We start from the raw sequence: 11,228 nt of genomic DNA, 5'->3' as shown, positions 1-11,228 counted from the left end.
CTGTTTGAGTCGGTGCTATTCTGATTGGGATCCGTTGGGTCTGTCGGTGAGTCGCTCTCGCCATCGGACTCTAGTTCCTCTTGTGAGTTTGACCTTGGGCGAGGATCATCTCCTGCAGCCACTACGCGCTAAATAGGTGTTAATATATTAATATACAAAGCAAGACGGTCTGTGATGTCGGTCAAGGTCATTTGCTTATCACTCATCCCCTCCTTTAGTGATGCAGAATGAAACCCCCCACGTGATAGGCATTGTACCTGACTAGTCCTGAAAACAGACATGGGCACTTAGTTGCTGCGGCAATATTTGTCGCCTTGCGCGCGCATGCTTAGCCTGGGATCGTTATAGTGCTCTCACCTTGTAGATGAATAGATAGACGGTGGACGGTGCAGCACAAGAATCCCGTCCGAACACCACAGTTATGGAGCAGTTGAGGTTGAGTTTGGGTTGAGTTAAGATGTTGGGAAGGCCGGGCATTGAAGCGGACAATAGAGTACAACGTTCTTGACACCAGCCACCACTACCAGTTATATCTAAAATCTGATTGGCACGTCAAATCTAGCTCGTAGGGTACATTATCATTTCTGGTATCAAACAACTCTACATTCACCAAGGGTTATTCGTCCACTCCTGTCTGACCAAATCAACATCATCCACCACCACCCTCTTCAACTATAGAGCACACCTGTGACGCACGCGTCCGCACTGGCACCAGCTCCACATCTCCATCCCCAGAGACGCAGTCGCGTGGCTCCGCGCTAGACTGAGTACGCGCCACTGTGCGCACGGTACGCTGTGTGAACTGGATCGGCGGAAGGATCGTCGTCGCATCCTGCCATCGCGAAGGAGCGCGCGAGCCCATGCCCGTCAGCTTTCGGTGCTCCTTGGGGAGGCTGAGCGTGATGCGCGATATCATTGTCACTGTGAAGTGGAGCTGCAGTCTGGGCGGCGAGACGGGGTAAGCCATGGTAGTGCCCGGTACATAAACATAACGCGTGGGGACTCACTGTCCGAAGATATTCTTGATACCAGCGGGAGCTTTCATGATGCAGATCGCGTTCGCGATGTTGATTATGCATACAACTCTGTAGAAAAACCATGAGTTGTAGTTTGTCAGCCTGAGTACTCGTCGGTGTGCAAACGCACATATAGTACATCAACCCATCCGTTGCCAGCGTCCGTGCAATCGTGTTGGCACCTTTGAGCTGGCGAAACGGGAGAGTTCTGGCTAGAATACAAGACACGACGAAGGTGTCGAATGACACGATGATCCACAGACTTGCTGACCCAGATCCTCTGTAGGAGAGACGAAAAGGTGAGGAGATGTTATATCCCCCGTGACTGAGAATATAGCTCACTGCGGCCAGTCATGACTTATCTCGTTGCATACTAAATTGCATGCTATAAGTCGTTTCGAATAAACAAACGTAACGTGCGTTCACTCACAGTGTACCACTGGGGTGTGTGTAACAGCTGCATTTGGCGCATACGATATTGAGAGCAACGGCAAGGAGGGTAGGGGCGAGTCGCTTACGAATGGTTTGTGTGACTCTCAACACTGTGAGAGCTACCCACACCAAGAGGAGTAAGCTGGCAAAGTAAACCACGTACACCCACTCTCGGTACAGCGCTGTTAAGCTACGAAGAAAAAACAGGGCGATATGTCTTGAGTCATTATAGGAGGAGTGGACGGGGGAACGTACCGTTTGAGGAGCATCAAACCCGAAATGAAGACACCCAGAGAGACTATGCAACCTTCATACGTTGCAAAATGTTCGCATCTGCTTAGTATTGGTTAGCTCGGGCGCAGCTCGCAGGTTGGAGACACGACCGACTGCTAAGGTAATAGGCTGTCAGCCGTGGTACGTCATTACATGTCTTCGAAGGAAGAACCGACTTACGGCGTCCGTGAATCCTGGAGAGAAGTACGCTGAGATATCTTCAGCACGACACACACTCGACACAGAAAGGAGACATGCCGTATAATGTGATCATGAATCTCAGTGGAATGACGTAGCGGTTCTGAAGGGTGGATGTGGGCAAGGCCGAGACGCCACATTGTATAACTGTGGCTACATACGAAGAGGAATAGGTATGACACTAGAAACCATCAGTTTCGCGTTTTCGAAGCTTGACAAAGAGCGCTCACTCATCGTCTGTCGCTGCCTCCACACAATCTCCACCTACAGCTCGATAAACCATCAACGACTCCCAACACCCTCCGCAAACAAAACGCACGCATACGTACCTCATCCCCGAGGGTAATAGCGTGGTCCCACAAGAGAATTGTATATCCCATCACCGCGGCGTACTGACAATGGCATTAGCATTGTTCTCGATACCAAGCCTGGGGTATGATGTTCGCACTAGGAATATGAGGCTTTCGACCGCGGGACGCACACGCTGTCAGAGTGAGGCGAGCAGTCAAAGAACAAGACTCACGAGTCCCGCTTATCCTCCACCACAGCATCATACGAGTATGTCACCACAGTAGCAGCACTGTCGAACATTGCATCCTGGGAGTCTAGCATCGTGCGTCCAAGAACGCAGCGCGGCCGACGACTGCCGATGTGGCAGGACGACAGAGTTTGGGGGAAGGAAGAAGGCGAAAAACAGGCGCGCAAGGGCGCCGCGTCGTCTTACGATAAATATCAACGAGCGCCCTTATCCGCCCCTGAGCTTGGGTGCGAAGACGCCGTTAGCATGGGTCCCCAGAATCAGCGACAGACGTAAGCGATCGGTTTGACGAATCGTTTGCTAGGATTGAGCGTTCCGGCGGCGTAGACGCATAAACGCGATCGGCAGTTTACCTCATAGTTCCATGAAACCGGGGCAAGTGTGTGATGCCACGGGGCTATGAGTTCCAGTGAGTTGCCCTTGACAGCGACGAGAAACATTTTTACGAGCCACATATGTGCCGAAACTCGGAGCCCGAGCAATGCCGAGGCTCGACTTGTGTTCTTCATAATCTAAATTGCTTTTTCTCGGATGATGCGAACGAGCCCAGCAGGCGGACCCAAATGAACATGAACGATGGATGAATAGACGAGAGAGCTGAAAACCTCGTGACGATATTATTGGGCCTGATCTACACGTGGGAAATCGGAGTTTACAATATCTGAATCCCTGTCCGCCTCCGGAGTGTTGCCAATCCTACGAACAGGAAACTTTATCGGTTGCCCTTTAGGGTGTGTTGCCTCAAACCTACATTCAAACTTTGTTGATATCAACGGGGACCCACTTAACTTTCTTTCAGACCGGCATTCCTTCTCGCATCAACGAACAGCGACACCGAGCGAGCTGGCAGTCGACAAGTACTGCGCGAGCCACAGCGTAAAATTAATGAATTTTGATACCGAGCTCGCGATAATGACGCGCCCTCGCGGCGGAGAAGAGAAGCCCGGCCTGGTGACTGCTCTCCCACACGCCCTGGTTGCGGGCGTTCAATTCCCGATAGAATGGGGAGCGCAACCCATCGAGCCGAGTCTCCTTTTATATGTCTAGGGCTGTTCTTTGGTTGCGCGCAGCGACAGCGTCTTGCTCTTTTCTTTCGCCCTCTCTCACTCTCTCCCAGTGTTCTTGCTCTGCGGGTCTTCCTGCTATCCTCCTGCTAACGCTCTCACAGGCAGATCACTCATCGATACAAGGCAGCTTGAGGTTTTTGAAAAGTTTTTGACACAGGTTCTCATCACATCTAGCCGATATGGCGTCCGACGCAGCTGCACCGGCGGTCGCGGTCACTCAGATCAACATGCTGGCGACGAACGAGAGCTACGAAGACCCAGCCTGGCAAGAAGGAGCTATGAAGAAGATCGTCGACGTCGTGCTGGGCTCTGGCAAAGCGCAAGAGTGAGCATAATTTCAGCTTCGACCCTGTGCACATATCATTTGACATCTTGAACGCTGCTCTCTGGTCACCCTCTGTGTTCGTCACGACAACGCGTCGTTGTCGCTGTCCGGGCCCGATCGCTACCCAGCTCCCTCTATGCAGGCCGCATCGAGCCGCCAATTCCAGAGTCCAAGTACAAGAACACGCTCTTCGTCGGTACGTGCCTCGTCCTCGACCTGCTTCTCTAGCCTTCTAACAGTCCCATCCCATCGAATCTCACCGCCATCACCACGCACGCACGCACGCACGCACGAACTCACGCCTACGGATAATATACGCTCGCACAGACTGGGACAACAAAGAAGACCACGACGAGACGACCGCGAGCACGCGCTTCACGCACGAGATCACGATGCCCATCCTGCGCAAATGCTTCGCGGACACGCCCGTCGTGTACCACGCCCGCCTCGACAACGGCTCCGGCTCCGGCTCCGGCACCTCCACCCATTCCCCGCATCCCCAGGCTCCCTCCGGATCCGACGGCACCGCGGCGCACCCGCTGCGCCCCTCCGTCGCGGCGCTCGGCCGGCCGTACACGCGCGTGACAATCGCGAGGATGAAAGACGGCGCGGCGGCGAGCGAACGCAGGGTCGAGGCGCTGTTCGCCGAGGCTGCCGGTGGCGAGGAGGGAGCCGGAGCCAGCGCATTCGTCTGGGGGAAGACGTACGAGACGTTCAAGGAGGTCACACAGCCCGCGGCGCTCGGCGTGCTCGAGAGGTCCGTGCAGCGGGTGCAGTACGCGGTGCTGGAGGGCGGAGATTCGCTCGAGGTGCGTTGGCTTGATGCATGTCGTCCTCTCTCTCTGTATGTACGCGCGCTCGAACTCACCCCTTGCGTCTGCTTAGGCTTTTGCGGAACCGGTGAAGCTGGACACGTCCATCGCCGAGGTCGTACACACCTTCGTCACGCAAGCGCAAGAGTTCCGCCAGACGTGACAAGCACGGGGCGTGTGTATGTTATACGTATGTTATGCAGAAAAGACGACATGTACAAGGAGGAGCACGGAGCCCACTCCGATCCGGCTGGGGCTCATCGACGCGACGCGATGCGGACACGCTTAAGAGTTGATCGGTGTCTTCCTATAGGGCCGGGCTGATAGATCATAGAAGAGGAGAGGGAGGAACGCACCCGGCGAGCACGTCGGGCGCCGGTCAGTCACGATGTATGTAAACTTGCGGCAGCTTTTCAGGACTCTCGGTTTCCAGGTAGTTATTAGTTGATGATTAAACATTACTACACATAATCCAAGCATAACAACTTTACTACTTAACAGAACACCCACCCACCCCATACAGTATCAAGATCTCACCACAAAGGTCTCCTTGAAGGTCGCTGCCATCGCAAAAACCGCGCAAGCATGTTAAATTGCCACAACGCACGCACACGTCACTAAAAACAGGGAGAGTGAGAGATAAACAGGTTAATGTAAAAATGTAACGAACACTCGACATCAAGCGTAACAAAAAGGGAGAAAGAGATGTGTGTGAGATATGAGAATACGTATACGAAGAAAGAGGATGAACGCGCGCGCACACGCAAATCAGAGAAGATTCAGTGGATGGGGTGGAGGGATGAATGCTAACCGCAGTCGCTACTACAAGTCCGTATTAGAGAAACCAATGTCCGCCGCCATTATGCCATGCTGTCAAGCCGCCGCCACCGTCCGCCGTTCGCTGCCCACTAGCGAGAGCCTCACAAGCACATTCCGCAGAAAACCCACAACCACCACCACCGCCTCAGCCAAACGAACCCCACAATCAACAAACAACACAACACCTCCCCGCGCCCTCCTCCTCCCCACCCACATCCCCCGTCCCATTCGTGCGCGCACTGCTCTTCCGCCTATGATGCTGATGATGCACCTGCTGCGCCGGCGCCCCCTCGCGCATCAACATGCTCGCCCGCGTCGCAGCCTCAAACACATCGTCCACGCCCTCAATCTTCAGCGCCGAGCACTCCTTGTACGCGCGCGCGCCAATCTCCTGCGCAACGCGCTCCGCCTGCGCGCGGCTCACGAAGCCCGACGATGTCGGCGAGCCGGGCGCGGGGCGCAGGTCCGCTTTGCATCCCACGAGGAGGATCGGGATCGTGGGCCCGCAGATCGTGCGGACTTCGTCGATCCACTGTGTGAGTGAAGGGCGGCGTCAGTGGTGAATATTTGTAGCGGAGGATGGGTATAAGAATAGACTCGAGGGATAAGAAGGACGGGGGGAGCTAATCACAAAAAAGGAGTTCGAAAAGGGGTGGGACAACGCACTTTTGTGGAGACGTTCTCGAGCGAGTCAGGCGTGTCGATGGCGAACGCTATAAGTATAACATGGGACTTGGAGTACGACAGTGGCCGTAAACGCTATCGAGCGTGTCAATATTAGCCATGATATGTATTAAAAAAGGGGCTCAGGAACGCACCTCATATTCTTCCTGGCCACTAACAATTCCCATCCACAAGTCAGATGGCACGACAAACGACAAAGAACCACCAAAACCAAAAACAAGGAGGCAAAAACCCACACGGCACATCAGCAATCGTGTGACAACCGCAACATATCAAGAAGAACCAAAAAACCAAAACGAAAAAAAAAAACGAACTCACGCGGTATCCCACAGCGCCAGCTGAACCGCTTTCCCATCAAGCCTAACCTCGGCCACATAGTTCTCGAAGATCGCTGCACGGGCACGGCACGCAAACACCACGGAACAGAACACAGCGCCACCAAGGATAAAAATAAGCAAGAATAACAATCAGCGACCACCCCGCACGGAAGGACAGATATAGCACAGCACAGCACAAGCGCACAGCGCACACTCGACGCGGGGACCATACCCCGGTCGGGCTAGGCTAGAGCAGGCTTGGTGCGTAGGACTTACTCGGTTGCTGGAGTGCGCCAATCCGCGTGTGCCAGTGCGTCCGTGTCCAATCGAATCGAATCGAATCCAAGTCAGTCCCAGTCCCAGCCCCAGTTCAATCGTGCCGTCCGTGTCCGCGTGGGATTCCCGTGTCATGTCGATCAAACGGGGACCGAAGATCGGATGCGGGTGTGCGGGTGCGGGTGCCAGCGTGTCATGTCGTGCAGCATCATCATCATCATCGACATCGAGGCGAGACGAGCAAGCGTTCGCAAAAGAGTAATGCATCGCGACAAAGAGTCGAAATGTGAATGCGAAAGAGGACGGTGTGAGCACAAATAAACAAGGCACGAGAAACCTCGAGAAGAAAGACGCAAACGCACGTATTCCTTGGGGAACTCGCCGAGCGCGAACGAGCAGAGCAGCGACGTCTTCCCGCAGGCACCTGTTCAGAGTCCAGAGTTCAGAGGGAGAGGGGTCGTGCTCGTCAGCGTGCGTTCACTCTCGGGAAAGGCAGTGAAAGGAGGATGCGGTGTATGCAATAGGACTAATGGGCGAGAACAGGGAGGTATCGGACATGCAGCAAGGATGAAGGGCGCGGAGCACACGATGGCACAGACAAGAGAAAGCAATAGAAAGACAAGAAGAAAATCAATACACACCGTCTCCGACGATAACGAGCTTTCTGCGAATCTACATATCCACAAACCCACGTCAGCACTCTCGACCACAATCATCACCACCACCAGCAAGCAAAGGTGAAGCAGAGGGGCGACGTACGGGGGCCTGGGACGACATCTGCGACTGGCCGACTGGAGTAGTGTGGTAGGTAGTGAAGACGTTCGAGGGTGAGAGAGAGAGGCAGTCGGCGTTTGCGTGTGGGTGAATGCGTGCGTGTGGTGACGGGCAAAGTGGAGCGCCTTGCTTGCAAAAGCTATTCGGATCGGGCGGGCTATACTCTACCTGTACTAGACTAGTACTAGACCAGCTGGCTGATGACACGCCGCGCGCTTGTCGGGTCCGTCTGATGGATGGAGGCGCTGGGCGACTTGAAGCGCAGGGCAAGGGAAAGTCGGGAGACCGGGGCGGGGGTGCGAGGAGGGGAATGCAGCCGTCCGTATGCGGAGGGGAAGAGGAGAAACCGGGTCAAAATTAAGCAACGTCGCAAAAAAGGAAGCCAATATATATTCCCCAAACGTACGAGAAAAATGGCAAATGCAAATAAAATGTGTCGAAGGGAGTCTTGTAGGCGGGGGATCCAGCCGGCGCAGGGGAGCAGAGGAGCAGGCTTGTGTCGAGCGTGCGGGATGCGTGGATTAAAAGCAAGAGCTGAGCCGCCGACGACACAAATGACACACCACCACCCAAATACCCGGCCTACACGACCCCAGACACCCCCTGCTGCGCTCACCCAGCCAGCATGCGGGTGTCCGGGGTATCGCACCGCCCCCGGAGGCAGCTGTCTCCGAGATGCTGTGACGACGCTGCCTCTTCACTGATCACACCACTTTCTCACTCGTCGAATACGCTGGTATATACACTACAATCCTCTACAAGAAATCATAACCTTGTCATTACACGCATATCCGCGGACTCTTCATTCGCCCCGCCCATCGATACCCATCTACTGACCCTTGTACGCCTCCTGCACCAATCAAATCAGCACATCTCCGTCACCCAACAACAACAACAAAAATGAAACCCACCTTAATCTCCCCCTCATACTTCTTGCTAATCTTCGACCGCTGAATCTTCTGCGCAGCAGTAACAAGCCCGTTCTCCGCCGTCCACTCCACCTCCGTCAGCACCACCGCCTGCAGCATCTCCATCGGCCTGAACCCGTTCTTCTTCCCCACCGCGTTCAGATCCTTCAGCACAAGCTCCTTCACGCCCGCATGCGCACACAGCGTCTGCAGCTCGTCCGCGCCCGCGTCCGCACCCGCGATCGCCTTGCCGTCCTTGAGCGTCTGCCGCAGGTTCGACTCGTGCGGGAACACAATCGCGATCGGCTGCTTCGCGTCCGCGGTCGCGTACAGGCAGATGTTCGAGACGAGGTTCGACGACTTGTACGTCGACTCCAGCGACTCCAGCGCGATGTACTATCAAAATGAAAATCGCAATACGCGGAGATCGCGATCGCAGATCAGGGCGCCAGGGTCAGTCAGTCAGATGAGAAACAAGCTATTTGCGGAGTAGCGCGCGGAACGGGCATACCTCGCCACCCTGTAACTTGACCAGGTTCTTGATCCTGCACACAAACGCGCAATCAGCAAAACAGCTCCACCAGCTGTGAGGAAACCATTGCAAATCCCGACGCGCCGCGCGCCAAAAATAAAAAAAGGGGCACAACCACCGCGAACGAAACGGTGATTCCAACAAGAGAAATGATTCCGGGAAAAGCGCCCATCCATGCGAGCATCAACAGGCACAAAACAAGCACCCACCGGTCAATAAGCGTCAACGTCCCATCCGCATTAAACTGCCCCACATCGCCCGTGCGGAGCCACCCGTCCTTGGTAAAAATGCTCTCGTCATCGTTCAGATCGTCCCGCTTATAGTACCCCTTCGTGACCGACGGCCCGCGGATGCACACCTCGCCCTGCGGCGGGCTGTTGCTCGACAGATATCCCGCCTCGGGCACGTCCGCGAGCTTGATCTCCGTGGACGGCATCGGCAGCCCGACGGAGCCGTATTGCATCAGTTCGGGGGGGAGGACGGCGCACATGCCGCACGACTCGGTCATGCCGTAGCCTGTGCGTATGAGTTAGCATGCAGATTGGGGAGTGAGAACGAGAAAGGAAACGCGCACCCTGCAGCATCATAACAAGCGCGACGCTCAAAAACTCCTGCGTCTCCCTGCTCAGCGCCGCCCCTCCGCTCAGCGCGATCCGCAGATTCCCGCCCGTCGCCGCGCGCACATTGCTCAGCACCGCCGCGTCCGCGACCTGACTGAGCACCGGAAAGTTGCTCTTCTTCGCCGCGAGCGCGCCGTTGAACACGCTCTTGCGGATCGACCCGCCGCTGTTCACCTTGCCCAGAATGCCCTTGCGGATGAGCTCCCACACCGCGGGCACGCCGACCATGATCGACGGCTTGAACGTCACAATATCCCCCTTGCACCGCCGCACGCTCGCGTCCGTCAGCGTCTTCACGCGCCCGTACCCCGTCTTCATCCCCACGAAGAACAGCGACAGCTCGACGATGTACTCGAGGATGTGCGCGAGCGGCAGGTACGCGAGGAACGTGTCCTCCGGCCGCAGATGGTGCCCGAGCAGCACGTACACCGCGCCGACGGCAGCGACGATGTTTGCGTGCGTCAGCACGACGCCCTTGGGCGCGCCCGTCGACCCGGACGTGTACATGATCAGCGCGACGTCCTCCGGCTTCGGCCGGCGCTCCGCGAGCGCCTCCGCGGGCTCGCCGGCCCCGGCCTCGCGCAGCTCTTCGATGCTGAGGACGACGACGCCCTCGCGCGCGGCGCGCAGCTGCTCGAGCAGCGCAGGCTTGGCGTCGCCGTCGTACACGACGAGGCGGACCGCGGGTGTGTTGGGCAGGACCTTGGCGAGCGTGGGGAGCAGCTCGGCATTGGTGAACACGCCGGCGCAGTGCGGCTCGTTGAGCGAGTGCGTGAGGCCGGCTTCGCCGAGGGTGTCGTACGCTGTCGCGACGGCCGTCGAGATGGACGTGCAGGCGTGGGACACGAGCTGCCAGTTCGCGCTGCATGCCGCCGCTCGTCAGCGCCCGCGACAACGTATACCACAGCCCGGGCTGTGTTGATAAGCCTCACCTCGTCTGCGAATACACATTGAACACGTCCTCCCGCGTCATCCCATGCTTCACCAGCCCCCGCGCCAGCTCGCTCACGCGGCTCTGAAAGTCGACAAACGTATGATACCTGTACTCGCTCAGCTCAAAGTACTTCCACTTCTTCGTCTCCGTGACCTCCTTCCCGCCGACGACCTTCTTCACCTCCTTGGCCTCCTCGTGGATGTCGAGCACGTCGCGCCACCCGACGGCGTCCTTCGTGCCGTGCGTGCGCGCGGCGTACGCGACGATGTCCGGGATGACGTCGATCCCCGCGAGCGGCTGGGTCACGAGCTTGTCGGCGGCGATCGCGAGGCGGTAGACGGTCTGCCCGTCCTCGGCGGGCACCTGCACTGTGCCCTTGCCGTAGTAGTTTTTGATGCTCGTGGCTGACATGAGCGTGCGTGTTCGTTACAAGAGCAAATCAAAGTATGAGAAAGAGGGAGGGGGAGAGGAGGGGAAGTCGTGTGCTGTGCTGTGTTGTGCTGTGGTGGGGGGAAGGGGACTGAGCAGCCTGGCGCTGTTTGATCCAGAGCCGCGGCCTGATGACGACGGTTATAAGCCCACACTCCGGCTGTGCCCCGGCCCTCGGCCTCTCGCGTGCCCTCTGCCTCGCTTCCCTCTTGCCGTCCTCACTCATATCTCTCGGCCACACTCGGCCATACTGTAGCATCGAGAATACTCCGAA

At 56.6% G+C, this 11,228-nt stretch overlaps 5 protein-coding genes across 5 annotated transcripts; 1 reads left to right on the top strand and 4 right to left on the bottom strand.

Annotated features, from left to right (window-relative positions):
* Window positions 1-649: 649 nt before the first annotated feature.
* On the bottom strand, window positions 650-1,717 carry CONPUDRAFT_92761 (uncharacterized protein; the record flags this gene model as incomplete). The annotated part of the gene is made up of 7 exons (XM_007775015.1): window positions 650-941; window positions 1,008-1,085; window positions 1,147-1,296; window positions 1,359-1,389; window positions 1,447-1,473; window positions 1,535-1,638; window positions 1,704-1,717. The coding sequence occupies 7 exons, from the start codon at window positions 1,715-1,717 to the stop codon at window positions 650-652; spliced, it is 696 nt and encodes a 231-aa protein (XP_007773205.1).
* Window positions 1,718-1,795: 78 nt separating this feature from the next.
* Window positions 1,796-2,531, bottom strand: CONPUDRAFT_158037 (uncharacterized protein; the record flags this gene model as incomplete). The annotated part of the gene is made up of 8 exons (XM_007775014.1): window positions 1,796-1,837; window positions 1,902-1,930; window positions 1,956-2,022; window positions 2,081-2,100; window positions 2,150-2,183; window positions 2,249-2,311; window positions 2,368-2,380; window positions 2,443-2,531. The coding sequence occupies 8 exons, from the start codon at window positions 2,529-2,531 to the stop codon at window positions 1,796-1,798; spliced, it is 357 nt and encodes a 118-aa protein (XP_007773204.1).
* A 1,034-nt stretch (window positions 2,532-3,565) lies between these two features.
* CONPUDRAFT_168617 (uncharacterized protein) lies at window positions 3,566-5,259 on the top strand. Its single transcript, XM_007775013.1, has 4 exons — window positions 3,566-3,849; window positions 3,978-4,045; window positions 4,177-4,658; window positions 4,735-5,259. Exons 1-4 carry the CDS (start codon window positions 3,704-3,706, stop codon window positions 4,822-4,824), a joined length of 786 nt encoding a protein of 261 aa, XP_007773203.1. The 5' UTR covers window positions 3,566-3,703; the 3' UTR covers window positions 4,825-5,259.
* A 30-nt stretch (window positions 5,260-5,289) lies between these two features.
* On the bottom strand, window positions 5,290-7,992 carry CONPUDRAFT_168616 (rho small monomeric GTPase). Its single transcript, XM_007775012.1, has 9 exons — window positions 7,938-7,992; window positions 7,517-7,776; window positions 7,399-7,429; window positions 7,120-7,181; window positions 6,758-6,764; window positions 6,483-6,555; window positions 6,299-6,317; window positions 6,147-6,239; window positions 5,290-6,012 (listed from the first exon to the last, which is right to left on the bottom strand). Exons 2-9 carry the CDS (start codon window positions 7,532-7,534, stop codon window positions 5,647-5,649), a joined length of 669 nt encoding a protein of 222 aa, XP_007773202.1. The 5' UTR covers window positions 7,535-7,776; window positions 7,938-7,992; the 3' UTR covers window positions 5,290-5,646.
* A 257-nt stretch (window positions 7,993-8,249) lies between these two features.
* On the bottom strand, window positions 8,250-11,054 carry CONPUDRAFT_84730 (long-chain-fatty-acid-CoA-ligase). Its single transcript, XM_007775011.1, has 6 exons — window positions 10,524-11,054; window positions 9,546-10,453; window positions 9,181-9,487; window positions 8,951-8,984; window positions 8,443-8,835; window positions 8,250-8,381 (listed from the first exon to the last, which is right to left on the bottom strand). Exons 1-6 carry the CDS (start codon window positions 10,934-10,936, stop codon window positions 8,361-8,363), a joined length of 2,076 nt encoding a protein of 691 aa, XP_007773201.1. The 5' UTR covers window positions 10,937-11,054; the 3' UTR covers window positions 8,250-8,360.
* Window positions 11,055-11,228: the final 174 nt, after the last annotated feature.

The sequence above is a fragment of the Coniophora puteana genome (genome assembly GCF_000271625.1).
Source record: "Coniophora puteana RWD-64-598 SS2 unplaced genomic scaffold CONPUscaffold_13, whole genome shotgun sequence".
Taxonomy (NCBI): domain Eukaryota; kingdom Fungi; phylum Basidiomycota; class Agaricomycetes; order Boletales; family Coniophoraceae; genus Coniophora; species Coniophora puteana.
Note: the sequence above shows the minus strand (reverse complement) of the source record. Positions and strands in the feature narration are given on the sequence as shown.